Source organism: Sebastes umbrosus, chromosome 1 (genome assembly GCF_015220745.1).
Source record: "Sebastes umbrosus isolate fSebUmb1 chromosome 1, fSebUmb1.pri, whole genome shotgun sequence".
Classification (NCBI taxonomy): Eukaryota; Metazoa; Chordata; class Actinopteri; order Perciformes; family Sebastidae; genus Sebastes; species Sebastes umbrosus.
This window is the reverse complement of record NC_051269.1, coordinates 12035834-12056287: the sequence shown is the minus strand read 5'-3', so window position 1 is coordinate 12056287 and position 20454 is coordinate 12035834. Positions and strand designations below refer to the sequence as shown.

Here is a 20454-nt window from a genome sequence, read left to right as displayed (position 1 = left end):
AGAACTGATTAAAACTCATGCCGGAGAGTAAAGCAAAACAGGATAAAACTAGAATGGCACTCGAAGAGCGCAAACCTCCGCCAAGGTGCCTGACTTTAAAAACAGATCACAGCTCTCAGCTGGCGGTAACGTGAGGTGGTCGGCTTATTATTAACACGGTGTGTTTCCGTGTAACGTATCGGCGGATGCCTCTCTCATTCAGCAGCCTTGTTATGTCTGTATAATGTTACACTACGTTGTCTCTCATCCCGTCATCTACTCATACATCCACACACCTATCTCTCTGCTCGAAGGATGATGAAGGCGGGGTCATGCGTCATCAACGCGTCATCAGTTACACGGCACATGTGTTATACCCTGTGGTCTTAATGCTCAGGCTGATCGGAATTCTTAAAAATATTCCTGAAGCCGGATCATGATCCGAATCCGGATCGCCACCAATATCTAATGGATTGTACACTGTGCTACACTCCACCCCTCCAAAAAACTTCATTCAAATCCATGTCGGACTTTTGGAGTAATCCTGCAAACAGAAGGAAGGACGATAGACAGACAGACAAAAAAACAAACCAACCCCGGTGAAAACAATACCTCCTTCCAAGGCCATAAAAGACAAGGTGGGGTTGAGACAAAGTTGGCCAAATCTAAACATTGTCAACATGACTGTGGACTTGAACTCCTTTCAGACTTAATTTGCATCCTAGTGAGTAGTAGTAAGTGTGCTAGCCATCACACACTCACTGTGTGTTATAATGGTGAGATGACTGAAAAGAAACTTCCCTTCCCAGCATCAGCCCGTTAGGCTGTCAGAGTGATAGACAGACAGAGATAGGGGGCTTCATCGATCCCCCTCACGTAGGCCAGGGGAGCAGCTAGTGGGACGGTTTGCACTTTAAAAAAGGACAGAAATGTGCGAGGCGCCAAGATAAAAATCCGATAGTGAGCTCATTACGAGCACATCCACATAGTCAGGGGTTTTTATAACTGGATCAGCAGAATAAGGCCTGATATCAGACCATAAAATATGATCCTACTCTAAAGCAGCAGAAAGACTGACCATCTAAAAAGGCACACCACAACCCTACTCTAAGAGAACACTGTCTCATCTCCAACACTGACTGACAGATCAGGTTGAACTCCCATGAGGTCAAAAATTAATATAGAAATGATGAATAAAGGAAATGACTATCTGCTTAATCATGTCGAAGTAAAAGACAAAACAAAAAAAAGTGTCTAGAAATCAGCTCTGTAAGGAGCTTCTTAGTCACATGTTGAAGTTTGACAGGAAAAGCCGGTGTCGAGTTTCACTGCTGAAGAAAAACGGTGAAAAAAACGAAAACAAAACATTAAAACGCAGACAGTTATTGTTGATTCAAAGGTTTTGAGAGCAACCTTGCAACAAAATCCATCATCATCACCCCTATCAGGTTTAAGCTGGATAGTGCATTGCCAGCTAAATAGTAGATGATAAGTGTTATCTATGCTGCAGAGGTTTACTAATGGATGTATGGTTTTAAATGACAGAACAGCAAGTCTCTACAGCAAGGTTGTTATAGAGAAATACAACTAAACACAATATTTTATAAATATATACCGCACATATACAGAAAAAATACACTTCACACACAAACACGGATACAAAAAAAACACATATATATAAAAGAAAATTCTTCACTTAAAAAACCTGCTTTGCGACAACAGACAGTGACTGGCAGATACAGACAGACAGGTACCTGTAGAACTGCAGCTGTCGTTTGGGGCTCCCATAACGAGCGCTGAAGACATCAGGCGGAAGGAGGAAAAAGGAAAGCGTTGATTAATATAAGCAGGAAAAGGAAGACGTTAGTAGTGGGGGAAATTTGATACAGACACTAAGGTGACGTAAGATGTTGACTGCCAGCCAAAGGTGCTACAAACTGTGGAAGAGCAAAGTAGGAAATAGAAAATACTGCATTAGAAACGACACAGATATAGTGCATTAAATATAACATTCACAAAGCCTTGTTTGTTTAGAATGTTCACTGGATTAAATTATGTATGCTAGAAATGTCTGAACGATATGACCCTAACACACAATCACTGTATAGTAGGGCTGGGTGATATGGAGACAATCAAATATCCAGATATTTTTTAACAAATACCTCAATATGAATATTGCGATGATACTGTAGGGATGACCTTTGGTGCTTTTACAAAATATTTACACAATGAGATTTTTGATAGATAATCATTAGTAATGTGGATATAATGGCGAAGTGGGTAAAGGCAAATAATAGAACAGCTAGAACAGTCTGGTAAGTTCAGATAAATGACAAAATCTAATACGGTATCTAGTCTCATATCATGATATTGATATAATATTGATTTATTGCCCAGCCCTACTGTATAGTCTTCACAAAAACAGTTACCATACTACATGAAAAGTGCAGCTATTTGTGCATGTTTGAAGACAAAATAAAACATCTTCCTGTTGTTTGCACAAAACTCTTCAAGATCTGAAAATTACAAAAAAATCTCTTCTCAATGTTTACTCTGGATACATTTTTATTTTATACTAAAATCAAACTATGAGTGGGTAAAATGGATTGGAAATATTTCACAATATTTTGAGATACTGTTCCAATTTACATATAGATTAGAAGATGTTGTCTTTTCTGGTAATACTTGCCTGTTATGGTACAGACAACTAGTCAAACAGCACGCCATTCACCGTCTTGAAATTAAATGTGTGACAACAATACAAGTTGTCATCTTTGAGATCATTAAGCACAAGAAAAAAACATTTTCATATAATAGTTAATGAATCTACTTTCAAGCACACTGTGCAGTTCCTAGTTATAACAAAAGGTTTCAAATAAAATTGACCATAAATCACTCATCTTCCACCTACACCTCTGTTTTAAGAAGAATCATTCTGCATTAGGCAAAGCACGCACTACAACATCCATTAGCTACACCTGTTGTGTTTGCTTCCTCCCAAATAACTTGAAAAGTAGTGTAGAAACGTGTGCACAATATAATTAAAGTTTCAATTAATTAGACAGAAGCTAATGCAAAATACCAAGAGTTAAATAAAGAGTAAAAACAGAAAAATATATGTCTATAAAACAGAGTAGTTGACAATATATAACATATTATGACAGTACTTCCATGGCCCTAGTGTTACCCAGGCATTATAGGGTTGCTTAGGTGTGTTTAACAACTACAAGTCGACCATCACAAAGGCAGGTTTGATGTTTGATGATGTTACCTTTGAAAAAGTAGCAAAACATTTTAAGCTTTTAGTGTAATAGCAAAGTTATGCAGTGACTTGCAGGAAATGTGTGGAAAAGTAGTGGATGTAAACTAGTAGTAGTGACATCATTACCATTATGAACGGTACTGATGTGCTGGTAACAGGCTGCTATACTGTGTCCCACATCTTCCCAATGAAGGCAAATCATGTCAAAAAATCTCCTCCACTTTTATTGTTATGTTACACCAGTCTATAAAAGACAAGAGTCAATAGCTGTCCCATAGCTTTAAAAAAGTATCACAAAACCTATAGCTGACAGCCACTGCACCCCCTATAGCCATAATGGAGGCAATGTGAAACACGACCATAAAGCTGCTTGAGAAGAAGAGTGGAACAGATGCTGTATATGCAGATGGGCCTCTGGCGCCACTTGCTGGTGAAACATCAGAGTGCAGGATAATTGTAAAAATTAGGCATTGGTGTCCATGCTGCTGTTTCCACTGAGTAAACACAACATGCAATGAGACGAGTGAAAATTAAATATGCTGTGATTTGCCTGCATGTGACTGTGTGAGAGTGTGCTCGCTCTATGTCGCAATTTAAAGGACCCGTTTCAGACTTCACTAGTTAGGGAAAGCAGGTGCATTTGTTGTTCCTAATGCATTCACACTAGGGTTAAGTAAAGGTTAGATAAAGGTTAGGGTAAGGCAGGTAATGGTTACAACTTCACGTAATAAACATGAATCACAATGTCCTCGATAGTGGTATAAACAATAGGTAAGTGTGCATATGTTTGTGTGACAGAAATACAGTTTGTGTACTAATTCTTGTTTGCACATTAATAATTCTGAATTAACTAATTCAGTCTGTGCTTGGCTTGATACGAGGGATGCACCGATACCGATACAGGGTCGGATATCGGGCCGATACCGACTCAAATACCTAGATCTGATATCGGTGACAATGGGGCCGATATATTCAACTCGATTTTATGTTTATATACTATATACATTAAATACTGGAATTTTAATTCCTGTTTAAGTTTTGACCAATTTGTTGCTGTATTCAAAATGTTTACACTTGAATTGTAATTCCTGTTAAGGTGGCAGTAGGCAGTATATTTTTGGCATCATTGGGCAAAAATTCCACAATAACTTTTCAGCATATTGTAATTCAAGTGTTCTGAGAGAAAACTAGACTTCTGCTCCTCCTCATGGCTCTGTCTTCAGGCTTTAAAAAATCTAGCCCGTGACGAGAGACTTTGACCAATCACAGGTCATTTCAGAGAGAGAGCGCTCCTATTGGCTGCGCTCCGGTCATGTGACCGGAACTTGGCGTTCCTTCAAGCCATCTCAACCTGATCTCAACATGGCAGCTGGATCACAAACTCTCATTTTACAGCTAAACCGTGCACTACAAGATGATTCTGAAAACATCTGAGGCGAGAAATAGGCATTACAGTAACAGAATATTGATTCATATTTGATCAGCGCTGCCTAGTTTGACCGTTTGATCAGAGTTCGCGAGTGATTGACAGACGGCTCTCATAGACAGCAGCTGGACAGCAGATGGTCAGGTCAGCTGTGACTGCTTGTTTTCCTCCGGTCTGTGAAATCTTGCAGATGCCGTTAGGAGCACCAGAGGACACCAGAGGACACAGAGGCACATGATTTTTTTCCGGTTACCTGTCTCATGTACTACTGTCAGGATATAGTGACCGGTTTAGTCACTTCCACACAGTGAGGCATACAGCTTATTAATTAAACACTGGTAGCGGATCGGTACTCGTTATCGGCTGATACCAAAAGCCCAGGTATCGCTATTGGTATCAGGACTGAAAAAGTCTGATCGGTGCATCCCTTTTTGATATTAATGAAAAAGTATAAAATTATCATGATACTGTGACGTAAGAATGAGCAAGGACAGGAGTAAAATAACCAGAAAAAGATCGAAACACACTATTGACCAAAAACTGATTGCTGAAAGGTTTTACCAAAGTGTTAGTTTAGCACAGTATGGAAACTGTTTACTCAGATTTCTTTTTTTCTATCCAAACAGTGTTACATTTCAGACACAGCAACACCTAGAAATCAATTATTGGTGATATTTTAAATTACAATTTAAATCCAAATAGTCTGTTAATTGACACCTCCTCAGTGACTGGCATATGGGCATACATGCACATGTACAGAAATGTGTTGTGTCTGTATACACAGTACACGCCCAGCAACTCACCTGTAGATCATGCCCGGTGAGCCAGTCGGTCGGAGGGAGAGGCGAGCAGGGGAGTCGGTGGTCGATTCAGGATACATGGAGGCAGGAGGGAGGGGATGTGGCCAGCCTGCCGGGGGTGGTGTTCTTTCACCGGGACCACGGGGTACAGTTTATCACCAATCAGGGTCTCTGGAGAGGAGAGAGAGCACACTTTTGTCAGTTGGTGGTGGGGGTTTTGTTTACACAACAATATAACCTCAGTGTTTCCCCGACGCTTAGGCTATAGTTGGCCAGCCCTCTTAATTATATTTGGCCCACCCAAGTACCGTATTTTTCATGCTTATTTGCCATTTATTTATCAACTATCATTACAACAAATTACCGTACTAATCTATATACAGTATAACATATGCCATACTATACAGATCTCCACAGCCTGCTCTGTCCAGCCCCATTTCACACCTGAGGTTAACACTGCACCCTATTAACCACTTCCACTCCTTGAGGGCGCCGGCCGACTTTACTTTTTTCAGAGGCTGTAGCGGGATGTCAGGAAGAACGCTAAATAATACTACAAAGTTGTGCTAACTATTGGTGAGGAAAAACTGGCATGGCCATTTTCAAAGAGGTCCCTTGACCTCTGACCTCCAGATATGTGAATGTAAATGGGTTCTATGGGTACCCACGAGTCTCCCCTTTACAGACATGCCCACTTTATGATAATCACATGCAGTTTGGGGCAAAAAACATACAGTTCAAATGTGTTATTTTTGCCTATTTTAAAATTTCTGGTGTGTTCGTTATGCTATGACAGTTTTCCCAGATTAGATTTAAAAAAAAAAAAAAGACAACAGACACTCAGGCAAAAAGCAAGACCACAATATGTTATGCCAGGAGACTTCTCACATCAACTGAACACAACTTCCACCTTACTGTTGGCTACAGTAATCAGTCAGGAATTTCTGACCATCCACACTAAAAGACTGCCAACTAATATCATGCATATTCGGCAATGATCCAACACGTCCCAGACAAGGTCAGGAGCATGAGAGGGTAATTAAACAATGGCGCGCCAACCCTCCCACAGCAACGGGGAGACGGGGCTTCACAACGACCCTGCCTGGAATGGTCGGCCATCCAGTTGATTAGTGGCCACTCGGTCTAAAACAAGGTGGATCTCAAGCCTCTTCCAAGCAAAGGGTAGTGCACGACGTGTGGTGCAGGATGTAGGGGTGGTAAATTGCTGCAAAGACCGCAAAGTTCATTAGCTAACCTCATAAGAGACTAGACTGTTTGATTGCTTCAACAAAATTTCAAATGTTGCAGAATGGTAGATTACCAAGAGAAAATCCAATAACTGTGACACTTGTGAGACCATGTCACTTATGTTTTGGTCTTTGTTTACTTCTAATTTTGGAGATGAACTTAAAAATGAAACATGCACTTGAACATTATAGTCAGGAAGAGAGGCGTAAGTGAAGTTATTTGCCATTGTGTCACCTTTTTTCAAAGGATTGCTGCATGTTTCCACCACTAGATGGAGTCATGTCCTCAGACTGCGGACATGAGCTGAATGAATAAATCAGACCTCTGTAGTTTCCCACAGCTATGACTTAAAGATTTTAACATCTTCACAGTAAAAGCTTGGTATACCAGTCTGGAATGATCAGAACAACTAACTATATATAGAGAGAGAAGGATAATCACATCGCAGAAAATATTCTGGTCAAAAAGGCAGTAAAAAGCCAGAAGATCTCATATATGAAGATCTGGTTCCTACTTCATCATCTTGTACTTTATACTGTACTGTACATAATGTGTGTGCAGTGCACCACAGCAAACCGTAGCTGATCCACTGCTAAGAGCGACTTGATTCTATGAATAATTCAAAGTGTCTGCCCAAGAAGCAGGCCACTGCTGTAGAGAGGGTTATAGCAAGAGAGCAGGGCATCAATGAGGGTATGGTGGGTGGTTAGGTATACATAGATGCCATTAACACACATTTAAAATACCTCGTCAGGTCGTTTCAAGTCAATAGCGTCGGTTGAGATGGAGGGGAGCGGTACTGCTGATGTGTTAGCCCAGTTTACTGTAGTGGATTACATCAAATGAGGAGAGCCGCAGAGAGAGTGGCATCTATTGTCACCCTGACAAAGCCTTGGGCTGAGCAGCCCATGCTACCCTATTTCACCAGTGGCTGCACTCACGTGAGTCATGGCTCGTAACCGACATCGTAATGACAACGTGAAGGTGACTTTCTCTTCCCATCAATTTCCCAGGCTGCACATAAGGTGTCCCATGTTCCCAAGGACTCATTTAACGCTCCCTGCCCGTTCATTTCAATCACGACGCGAAGTGACACCGGTCAGACCTGCTATCAGGTGATCATGATGGCATGACCCTGATGGGTAAAAGGCAAGGTAGTAGATCTACTACACAGCACAGCAAAGTCCTCCTGGAACAGCTGTCATTGATGCGGATCAGAGGACACAGTGGGTTTGGGGGGGGGGTGGGCCCACATGCGGTAATAAACTGAATATCTTTAGGTTTCGGATTGTCAGTGGGACAAAACAAGCATATTGAATTAAATCACCTTGGAATAAAGGAAATTGAATGGATCATTTACGCTATTTATAGGCTAATATTGCATATGATACTAGGGATGCACCGATACCGATACTGGATCAGAGATCGGGCCGATACCAACTCAAATAGCTGGATCGGATTTCGGTGATAATGGGGCCGATATCTTCAACTCAATTTTATGTTCATATACTATACACATTATATACTGGAATTATAATCCTGTTTAAGTTTTGACCAATTTGTTGCTGTATTAAAAATGTTTACACTTGAATTGTAATTCCTTTTAATGTTGGTGCACGATCCACCATCCCAATAATAAAGACCAATTAAATACATTTATATATCTATGTATTTATTGATCACATTGTGTTTTACAAAGTTAAGAAAGCAATGCTTAATTCAAGCCTGATGTTGCCTTACACATAAAAGAATGATCTCGGTCACTTCCACACAGTGAGGCATACAGCTTATTAATTAAACACTGGTATCAGATCGGTACTTGTTATCGGCTGATACCCAAAGGCCAGGTATCGCTATCGGGACTGAAAAAGTCGGATCGGTGCATCCCTATTTGATACTAATTAAAAAGTATGCCATTTTTCATGATACTGTGACGTAAGAATGAGCAGGGACATGAGTAAATTATCGAGAAAAACTGTTTTGTCTTTTCAGCTATTAATCGTGCACTGATTTCCAGAATAACTTTGGATGAGTAAGTTCCAAAAGAAGAGCGCTCAAACTATCCACTGAGTTAATCTCACACACACACACACACACACACACACACACACACACACACACACACACACACACACACACACACACACACACACACACACACACACACACACACACACACACACACACACACACACACACACACACTGCTGGCAGCACCATAATATCAGAAGAAAACTGTGCAGGGAAGTGACAGAAACAATCAAGTGTACTGAATTCAAGTTCATTCAGTCCACAACAAGGTCATGATACCGATCCAAATAGACACCATTGATTTTAACGAAAACAGATGCAAATTCACAACACAATAAGAACATACAACTCATGCATACTTGTGTTGCAGTTAAAGTTGCATTTGAGTGAATTTGTACAGTAGTTTTGCTCAATTATACGAAAAAGATAATCATGCAAACTACATCATATCAGGTGAACAACAGTGATTGGTCAACACCCAAAACTTTTACATAAAAAAGGTAATTGCTAGCCCCATCAGATCACAAAACAAAAAACCTACAGAGAAGTGCTTTTGAAGTGAACAGTGGAGTGGAACCTGACCTGTCCAATTAGTGCATGTTTGCATAAATAAGGAAAATGACCACATGGGGCCTTGAGGCTCTAGTGCCTATTTTTTGCCCTCTCTGCAGTTTAATGTAGGAGGTTATCAGCTGTTTGAGCCTATTTTAGATACTCTACAAAACACTTTGTGTTTACACCTTATCACTGACTGTGGCACAATGCACCAGTCTTTCACAGAGATGCCTGTAGTGAGCTGCAGTTGGAGAGGATGCTGCTGCTGCTGCTGATGCTGCTGACTGCAGCAATGCGGTATAGTACAGGCTCGTCCTGGCTCAAGTTAGAGGGCTCAGATTTACTGCACTAATGAGCCAAGGTGCACTTTCCAGATTAAAACTGCAGAGAGAGAGAGAGAGAGAGAGAGAGAGAGAGAGAGTGAGAGAGAACAAAGAAAAGTGTAGAGAGAACGGAGTTGATATTGGAGTATAACCGCCCTGTTTGTTGATTTAGACACTATATATTCAACATTAAAAAGTATCACTACGGGTTCAGAAACAACACGGTCAACTGCTCCAGTTAACATTTCTTGTTTATTACGTTAAGGAATGTTTCGAGCCCAAATTGTCTCTCTATCAGGTACAGAGGAATCCATCAATGTCCTCTGTCCAGGCATTTGATGAGCCATCGAAATGGACTTCCAGTATTTTATCCTCTCACCGGTACCCCGTAGCAAGTAGTAATCCGCCCACACCAACACAGCTGCTTGCGTTTTTGATGCCCTGTTGTTGTTGATCAAAACACAGCCAGAAGCATCAAGCGTTGCGTGTATTTTTATATGTCATTTCCAATTGTTTTACTGCAATGCAGCACACAGGAATGAGTACTATTTATTTGATTTGCCTAAATTAAAAGAAAAACAAACAATACCTGCACTTTGTTCCCCAATTTCTACCACTGGTGCAACATTACATTTCCCATTACCACAAAGATAACCTGTAACTTTAAAGCCGCCCACACATGATCACTCCCCGCTGGCTGTGCCATTGTGGGGAGAGCGGTGCAGCCCCACTAGGCGGAAGCACTACCCTCCAAATTGCCACAGTACGCTGCGATCAAAGTTAAAAATATTTCAACTTTGACGTCGGTTGCCGCAAACCTTTCAAAGAGAAATTAATGAGAACAGCTGCAACTGTTGTTGTTGCCTAGAAACCGTGAATGGCGTTCCTTGCCCTCTTTTTGGAGACATATGTGACAGCTTAAGGTTCATGCTAAAATTCTAATGAGGATTATCTTATTTAACAATGATCAGGATCATTACGTCATCATCATCAGTGAGCCGTTTCCGTGAACTAATTTACTGCACTATTGCACTTTACATTTTAGTACTTAGCAGGCGATTATATTAATCACAGGGATGGTATGTGTGGACTGGACACAGACGTCTCTGCAAGCTCATGTGGAGATACTGTTTGACTGCAGTATCAACACGACTGCTTTCTTGCAGGGAAAGCATGCAGGAGGCATTGCCACCGCTTTAATACTTCCCAGGAAAGTGTCAAACACTTCATTTCCTGCATTCTGGTGAATTTTTATGCACCAATTTTTGGTGGAAATATTTTTATTTTATGTTAAGGAAAACAAAATTCAGGCGGCAGGTGACTCAACCTGCAATGCGCTCTCAGCGCTCTTCCGACCACAGAGACGCCCTGCGGCGGCCGCGGCCTCATGTCATAAGCAGCACATTTCCTCTGTCACACACTCAGAGGCTTCCCCCACGCATGTTTTTTTCTAACAAAATGTGTCATGATGAGTTCACAAGGGCTGATTTTACTCCTCGTGTGGACGGTGCACATGTGTTTCTGTCTGCACTCAGACTCTTTGCTCTTCTCATCCCTTTGTGTATGCGAGTGTAGACATAGGCTACCTCAAAGTCCTGTTTGTGGGCAGGCTCTCACCCCCAAACCCCTCTTTCCAACTTCCTACCCCCCAACATCCGGCGCCCGTGCCGTGCAGCCAGCACCGAACCACAGATGAACCACGAGTCTACAGCAATGCAGTGTCGACTAGTGGTTTTGGTAGTCGACTTTTCTGTGAAACCCCTCATTAATGTTTTATTACGCACAGAATATGTAAACAACTTGTCTGTCATCTGGTTTAAACAGATGTTTCTCAAAAATAACATGATTATGGGAATTTTAGGCTTTAAAACATTTGTGTGCTCAATCTTGGGAGAAGAAGGATCCTGGTTTTGTTGAACTTTTCTATTCTTTTTAACTTTTCTGATCACATGAAACAGGAGACCATGATGCATGGGCTTTTCAGGGAAACTAACATTATAGTACTTCAATATGAATTAAATGAACCATTATATCACAAAACTATATTCTAAAATCATTACAAAGCATTTTTCAACACAATTGATTTACACTTTGTGTTAATTTACTGCAGTTTTTAGTAAATTCTCACAATTAAATTGGTCAATATTGTATCAAATGTCCTGTTCAGTACAGATCTTAGTCACAATAACTTAATTTAAGGGATCTGTATCAACAATGTTTGCCCGTGGTATACGTTTGCATAAAAATATATATTATAATATGATTTTTAAGGATTTTTGTAACTGTCAAGTACTGATATCAGTATATGATTTAAAAATTATAGTCAATATAATCTACAGACTTATTACCTTCCTGCTAGATAGAGGTGATAGTCAAAAAGAAGAAAGACTGGATGGAGCGGGGGGAGATGGAGCCACGTCGTACCTGACAACCTGAAGCCATGAAAGACATGCAGCTCCACAACCTCTGCTGTCTCATACACCTCAATCTCACCTCAACAAAATGCAAAAATTGAGTCACAAAAGGCTGCTCTTCATGCTTTCCATCCATAAATCCACCTACACCCAGCCTGAGTGAATTCCCTCTTGAGACAAGGCTTACGTGAGCAAGGCAAGCAGGCAGGCAGTGCTGGCCTGGAAAGCACAGCACGGTGTTGTGTAGTATGTTGCCAGCTGTGGAAAACACACGGACCCGAGCAGATGGCTGCGGAAGAGGGAGACAGGCTAAACAGACGAGAACTGCCGGGGATATCCTACATGGGAGATCAGTCAGGCAGAGAAAAGCGAGCCCAGCCTCGTTCTCCGTCAGGCTACAAAGAGGACTCAGACGGAATCTCCTCTTCTTCTTCCTCAGTGACATTTCATCCAAGGATGAAAGTCAAAACCATCCAAAGATGTGAATCCATGTCAGGCGCATCATCTTTACCCTCCCCATCAGACAGTTTGTGGTTTCATAAACGGCCTCCTCTCTGTTAGGCTGTGGAGGGCCCTTGATTACAGAAACAGTGCAGGTCATTGGCTGCCAACAGAGAAAAAAGCTAGCAGCAATTTGCATAAATAGCCTATTTATACAGTAAACTTCTGATACAAATCCTCCTCCCCCCAGTTAAAAGACGTTAAAAGCACAACTGAGAGCTCTGCTGTCAAGAATCATTAAATTCTAGGACAGCTGCAGCTGTTTTACACACACAGAGGTTTATCACATATTATGGTCAAACTTTAAGCTATGCACATCATCAGCTGCTGTGACTGGGCATACATAGATTAGAGTTCAGATGCAAAGGTGTAATGTTGGGCATTATACTAGGGTTGCTCATTTTGAAAAAAAATTCATAACAGATAACCGACCCTCGTTAACCGATTATTAACCGTTAACCTGCAAGATTTGTGCCTCGTACCAGCTGTAGTAGCACAACAGATATTGGTTGACGGGAGTCCCCAGTTCACCCGTCCGAGAGCGTTAACTTAGCAGCCCCAATGCTGCGTGTAGTGTCGCGAGCCACTTTCCCAGTAAAAGTCACCACCGCACGTTTAGTTTAGTTTAGCAGGTTTGTCAGCTGTGTGTCTGCCCGGCATAACGATACTTTGTCTGCCGGGTAGAACTTTAGCGAGTGGTCAACAAAAGTGTGAGTGTTTGTGCTACGTTAGCAGCTCTAGCATTGCCGGAGGCCTCGTGCTCGCCGCCGCACACGTAGTCTGCGTAACTTTAGCGAGTTTCTAACAGACCATGTGTTGGCGGTGAGTGTGAGGTTGTTGGTGGCGTTATAGCTGTGATCGTAGGTGTAGCAGTGTGTGTCCAGTTTATTTGTCGGTGTATAAATGTTACGAAACTACAACTCCGCTCAAGCGAGCCAGAGACCGGAGCCGACTTCCTGTATCCTGCAACTCCGGCTCCGCCTCTTAAGGTGGGCTGTTAAGGTGGACCAGCGTTTGTCCTTAAAGTGACGAGCTGCTCCTCTGAGCCGCTCAGCTTTTGAGTTAATTATTAACATTTCTTTTAACCGTTTAACTGATAGCGTTAATCGTTAATTGTGCAGTTATTCTTTAAAATTATTTTCAGCATTGGTTTGGAATATAGGGATGCGCCGATCCGATACTCAGTATCGTTATCAGTCCGATACTGGCCAAATCACTGGATGGGATATCGGACAGGGAAAAAAAGTATAATCCGATCCATTTCCGTCACATACGCTCTTCTATGTCGGCGTCTCTGCCGGGGCTGTCCAGGGATCAGTCCGTCACATACACTCTTCTAAGTCGGCGTTGCCAGGTCATTTTGCCAGGGCTTAAGTCCTGAATATTTTGAGAGTAGCCCCGACAGAAAACGTAATGTGTGTGAATGTGCAATAGTGTTCGTCACAGAATCGACTGTCAACAGAGGTTTCTACAGGTCTCTAAACCAACTGTGTGTCTGACGGTCAGCAATGAGTGATTTACAGCGGGAAGAGGAGAGGAGAAATGGCAGAGTGTTTTGTCTTCTTCATGATTGTAGCTGCCATGTTGTTTAATTTTACAAACCTCAAGTTGCATAACATTACGTTACTGCGTCGCTCCAAAAGAAACTAAAGCGGTAAACGACTCATTTTACTAGAGGTGAAAACTCATACGAACGCACTTTGGAGAGAGACAGACAGCAGCAGTAGATGATGGAGAGGTGAAGTGTGCACGCACTACACGCACTACACTGCATTAACTATTATTATCTGAAAATTGTGTGTGTGTGAGTGAAAGGAAAACCTTTTAATATTTCAATAAACTAATATTAACATACAGATGGAAGAAAAACTCAGATCTCTACGGAAGTAAATGTAGTAATACTACAATGTAAAATAATAGCTACAAGTTAAAGTTCTGCTTTCAAAATATTACGCTACTCAAGTAAAAGTACATAAGTATTAGCATCAACATATACTTAAAGTACCAGAGGTAAGAGTATTCATTATGCAGAATAATATAAATGATATATTATATTATTGTATTCTAATTATTGACGCTTTTAAGTGTTCATCACGTTAATGGTTGCAGCTGGTAAATGTGGAGCTCATATTAATGACTTTATACACTGCTAAGTAGTTTAATCTGTAATAAAACATAATTTATTAGTTAATTATATTTTGTATTAATAACCTGAATCTGCAAAGTAACTAAAGTGATTAAATTTATTAAACTAAGTTGTTTAAGAGAGGAAAAAATACGGTGTTGGATTGGTATTGGTATCAGCAGTTACTCAAGGTTGCGGACTTTAAAAAGTGGTATCGAGCCATCTCTATTGGAAACCATGTACATTTTGAAACATTTTGTCAGATAATGCTATAGTAGCTCATTTTGATCCTGATAATGCTATAGCTGCTCATTTTTTTTATCAAATTGTCCAGAAACCTACCTTAAAAAATATGACAAAAACAAAGAAAGTCTTTTGCTTTTCTCAAAGCTCTTGTGCATAAATAAGCCATGAATTATGCCCATGAAGTGTAGTACATATCTCGCACTACCTGGATATTATACAGTATGAGATGTATGGTCCCAGGTTGCCTGTATCACTGACAGCATGAAGATGAATCAGCACTCCGTATGCCCTTGCTCAACATTTCCTTTATGCTGATCCCTAACATTAAAACATGGTGCTACAGAAGCTCCTACAGAAATCGGCTACTATTCATTACAAATACAAGTCAGGTTTACAGACCACCTGGAAATATGAAACGAATGAGTAGAATATCACAAGCGGCAAGTTGGCAAGAGACTGTACAGCTAACTTGGGCCTTTGAAGCTGAAATGAAGCCTTTTGCTAGCACTGCGGGGAGAGAACATGCTGCAGTGAACCAGGAGCACCGAGCGGCACACTGCAGTAGAAATATGAAACCATCTTTCTCTTGTTCTGGGTCCATCCCAGCTCTCCCTCTGTCTGAACAGCAAAGACAATGAAAATTAGAGCTGGAGAGACGTGTGATTTTAGGAAGTGTTTCTGTCCCGTGCTGGCTTCACACCCCGGCACTTGGCAAATGGTATTTGAACTGAAATTGTCTGTCCAGATAGAGTGGACAAAGACGGAAGAGCTTTAGGTTGGATCATGGTGTTACTGATGTTTTTTTACCATGTGCTCAGAGCTGTTAACCTAAATAGGTAGTGCTTTTAAACAACTCCCCCCACACTTTACAGCACCACTAAGTTCAAATGAACTGTGTCCTTGCCTTTCTGGCAGGTTCTCACGCCAGAATCATAACTGTAAGCACCCATTCAAAATGTAAGATAAGCAATACTACTTTTCTTTTTTGGCATACCTGGCAAATCCTTCCAGTACACGTACTACTTTCTCTGTGCTTTACATCCCAGATTTCTTTCACTAAGCATAGCTTTCCCAGTTTTGTATTAGGCTTTCCGCGGTATTCGGTGTTACCGGTGTTACATGGTGGTCAGGCATACACAAACTGCATTACTTGCCCGCTGCCCACACCGTCATTTTGCTTTTTTTTTATAGAAATAAAACCCATTTAGTTCATTTTGGCGTATCAGCGCTGTGTTATCAATACATAGTTGGACGACAAACGCTACAATCTTAAAGTGAAAGTGTCTGCTTCGTAGAGTCTCAGCACAGAGTAGCAGGAGTCAGATTTCACACAGGATGAGAAAGTTGACAAGAACATGGAGGATATGGTGTCAAAGCGAAAAGTAAAAGCGCCTATTTGGCAATATTTCGGATTTAAACCCAATCATATAAGGGAACCATAACGTTAATGAGACAATCGCCGAGTGGAGGACAGAGCGGTCACAGCCGGTGTGCACGGTGCAGCGGCTCCAGGTGGAAACATGCAGCCTTGCAGCGAAAGCTGGACCGGAGAGGCCAGACACACAACCATCCGACGGTAAAGATCAAAGTAAGTGCTCTACACATATTGATCTTTTCTTGTAAAATGTCCGGTGTAATCGGTAACACCGGTGTTGTCACATGTTTATTAACCGGTGGGAAAATGTCCTCACCGTCACATCCCTATTTTGTATCCTTGTTCAAGTACTACATATCGGTTCTATCTGCATCACTGCGTATGTAATGACACATGGGCACGCTGTACAGAGGAGTTAAATCTTTAGTTGTGCAAAGATGAGCAGAAGGCGTTAAATTTATACAAAAACAAAGCTGGGCAGAGGGCTACAGAGTGGTGAAGGCGGTCAATACACCTAAATCCAGACTGTCATCAGGGGGGATTAAGAGGACAGCAGCAGATCAGTGAAACGATATTAATAGTAGTTTAATTCTGCACAAGACATACAGTAACTTTTTCAACAACAGACTTAATGGCCTGACTTTTTGCTGCTATAGCCAAAGCAAGAATCTATAATATTTCTCCTTAATATTGCATCAGCTTCGACCGCACAGAGTAGAGGTTTTAATGTTCATATAACTGATGGATACAACTGTGGCTAGGTCTTCTGTAGTGGCTACAGACTGGAACCTGGGCTTCTAAAAAAATGAATAAATACCTGGTGACATTTTGGTACTACCCTACTGTAACAGACTTACTCTAACACAAAACCAGAGAAAAGAGTCAGCCTACCTAGCTCACCATCTGAGCTGGGTAGAGGAGGTTGCTGGGTTGATGCATTAATAACCATAAACACAGACATTATAGCCAGTGGTGATATTGAAGTTATCTGCTGGATTTAGTTTACATGTAGTCAGCTTGCTTCCTCGGAGTCTGTGCTGATGGAAGAGAGCCATTTCAGCAGATAAGAGTTGTTTAATCCTGAGCGTCTGCTGCTGGTTCTCTATTTATACAATTGTAATGATCATTTAAATAGATTGTTCAATAATTCACAATGTATTTTATGCATTCTTCCTAATGTCTTCGCATATACAAGCCCTTGATACCTCTCGTATTCTATTTTCTAGCCATACAGGATTCAATCTTCTCCCTCAGGGTGCTACCGCGCCACTCTGACGAATGCTGTTGTCTAAACGGACGGGGAAAACAGAGCGTACGGTCCAGAGTTACTAATGAAATCTGGCGCAAATGCAGTAAGTGGCTGGCGGCGCTTTGAACAGACTGTGAGTGGCCCCAGGAGAAGCAGCCTGCGGCGAGTAACAACCAACACACACCTTCTGAGGAGTAGGAGAGGAAAGGAGAAAAACACGCAGAATAAAGAATGGGGAAAAGGTGGAGGAGGAGAAAGTAGAAGAGAAAACTGCAGTTGAGCAGACATTGTGGTGAAAAAGCTGAGTAGGCACTAGAGAGCCGGCTGGTCCAGGGAGGCCACATGCTGCAGAACAGCAGTGTTATGCATCACTCCTCCCACTGTGGTCTCTCTCCGTCTCAGACCTGCACCTCCCTCCTCTCATGTCCTGTTGTAATGATTGACACTTGACTGGTCACATATTCTGTATCTATTGTTTTGGGCTGTAATGATTATGATCATACAGAAGAGCAAGCTAATTTTAGCGCTGTGTAAACATACACAGTGTGTATAATATATGCATTGTGCAATTTCAGCAATATTATTTTGTATTTATTCCACTGTTTTAAACTAATGCAATTCTGCAATGTCTTTGTTTTAGACAACATAACACTATGACTACATGCACTAATAACAGACTTGATTAGCTTGCAGAGTTTTGCAAGGAACAGTATGTTAGACCACTAAACATAAAATATTTAACAAGCTTCTTTCTGCAGTCTATTCAGCGGTTCTGTGTTTAGACATGGCGCTATTTCACTAACAGACTCTGTAAAGACATTGCTGTCAGTCTCCTACAGATATTTTAAAAACGTTTAAAGTAGGGCTGTCAATCGATTAAAATATTTAATCGTGATTAATCGCATGATTGTCCATAGTTAATTTAGATTGATCGCAATTTTTTTTTCTGTTTAAAATGCACCTTAAAGGGAGATTTGTCAAGTATTAAATACTCTTATCAACATGGGAGTGGGCAAATATGCTTGCTTTATGCAAATGTATGTATATATTTATTATTGGGAATCAATTAACAACACAAAACAATGAGAAATATTGTCCAGAAACCCTCACAGGTACTGCATTTAGCATACAAAATATGCTCAAATCATAACATGGCGAACTCGAGCCCAACAGACAACAACAGCTGTCAGTGTGTCAGTGTGCTGACTTGACTATGACTTGCCCCAAACTGCATGTGATTATCATAAAGTGGGCATGTCTGTAAAGGGGAGACTCGTGGGTACCCATAGAACCCATTTTCATTCACATATCTTGAGGTCAGAGGTCAAGGGACCCCTTTGAAAATGGCCAGTTTTTCCTCGCCAAAATTTAGCGCAAGCTTCTAGCGTTATTTAACCTCCTTAGCGACAAGCTAGTATGATAGGGTTGACATGGTTGGTAACAATGAATTCCTTAGGTTTTCGAGTTTCATAGAATACCAGTATCTTCACTCTAGCTTTAAAACTGAGCCCACTAGAACCTAAAAATCACAAGTTGCATTAATGTGGTAAAGAAATTTGGGGCATTAAAATAAATGTGTTAACACGTTATTATCGCATTAACTTTGAAAGCCCTAATTTTAAGCTTTCTATTTGACACCAAAAGTAACTAACAATGAGATAATAAACAGGGGTTCTGTGTTTGTCTTTCTGTAGAAAACTCGGCCAGGACACATGAGTGTTGCAAAGATCAACACTGTGACCTTTAAGTAATGGGATGATCTCAGTACAGCATCCTGCTGCGACTTCACTGGAACAAGACATGCTTTTCCTATTCCTCTGTGTGTCATTCTAACCAGTGCAAGGTCACGGAAGAACTGAGAAAATGTAAGAGAGAGGTGATGTTTCCGTGCTATTATTACTTTATTCTTGCTTTTACTTTTCCAACTGCTGCAAATGTGCTTTCACACATCTCATTTCAAGTGTTAGTATGGTCGCGCATTGCACAGGAAACCACCGCCTCCTCTTGACTGTGATGCAGGCTAGCTTCTGTTCAGCATCTTCACATACAGATTATTGACACCAAGAGTTAGGTTTGAAGTTGTAGTCAAAAGAAGTTGGTGATGTGGTGTCCGACTAGTAATGATCAGGGTTTTTTAATACCCACGCGACCCATTATGAGAGCCAATCAGCATTGCCCAACCCGCAAAAAATATGCGTTATCCACCACCTGAATTCGACTCGCAAACCACCAACCTTATGCATTATAGTAGCACAATTGTCAGGACTGAGGACTGAGACAAGGACAGACACCACGGCCGAGCGCCACGGCACTCTCCAAGGTGTGTGTGTGTGTGTGTGACAGAGAGAGTGACAAAGAGTGACAGACAGAGGGGAAGAGAAGGTGGAAGGTGGACTAATTGCACGCAATTTTTCTGTAAGTTACTAATAACTTACTCTGAACGCTGCTTTGTCATTTTTGGCCTGCCCACCCAAACCTGTGATATTGCCAAGTTAAGCTTACTCAAACCCGCCCGACTGGGTCGACCCGCACATCACTGTCAACTAGGAGTTGAAGTCACTATGTGTGATCACAACATGTGGGTCTGGCTGGAGACCTTGGTTGCATGACATCCCCTCTCTCTACCCTAACTTTCTAAAGTTAATTTGTCATGGCAAATAATGTGTTTGACTACAGTCACGGCAACAAAAGACAATCCATTCAGACAATTATATAATATGTATCCCATTCCCGAGGTCACTAAATTGTGTTTTTATTTATGATATTCAAACAAAATATAACAAGCGCTAAAATTCAAAGTATGTCTCTACAATTTGAAATGACATTTAGCAGAATATCAGGTGCAGATGTCTGGTTTTCTCTCAGAACACTTGACTTTTTTTCCCCAATGACACCAAAAACGTTCTGCCTACTGCAGGTT

The 20454-nt window shown here is 41.2% G+C and overlaps 1 protein-coding gene across 5 annotated transcripts in view; it reads right to left on the bottom strand.

The window, feature by feature from the left end:
• Positions 1–20454, bottom strand: part of kcnab2a (potassium voltage-gated channel, shaker-related subfamily, beta member 2 a) — a 106772-nt gene that overhangs the window by 57688 nt on the left and 28630 nt on the right. For 4 of the 5 annotated variants that reach the window (XM_037764069.1, XM_037764056.1, XM_037764063.1 and 1 more), the window contains 2 exons: positions 5471–5638; positions 1734–1775 (listed from right to left, as the gene is read on the bottom strand). In XM_037764069.1, the coding sequence (XP_037619997.1) occupies positions 1734–1775; positions 5471–5547 (119 nt within the window). In that variant the 5' untranslated portion in view covers positions 5548–5638. The remainder of the gene's footprint in view (positions 1–1733; positions 1776–5470; positions 5639–20454) is intronic. The other variant, XM_037764076.1, reaches the window with a different exon arrangement.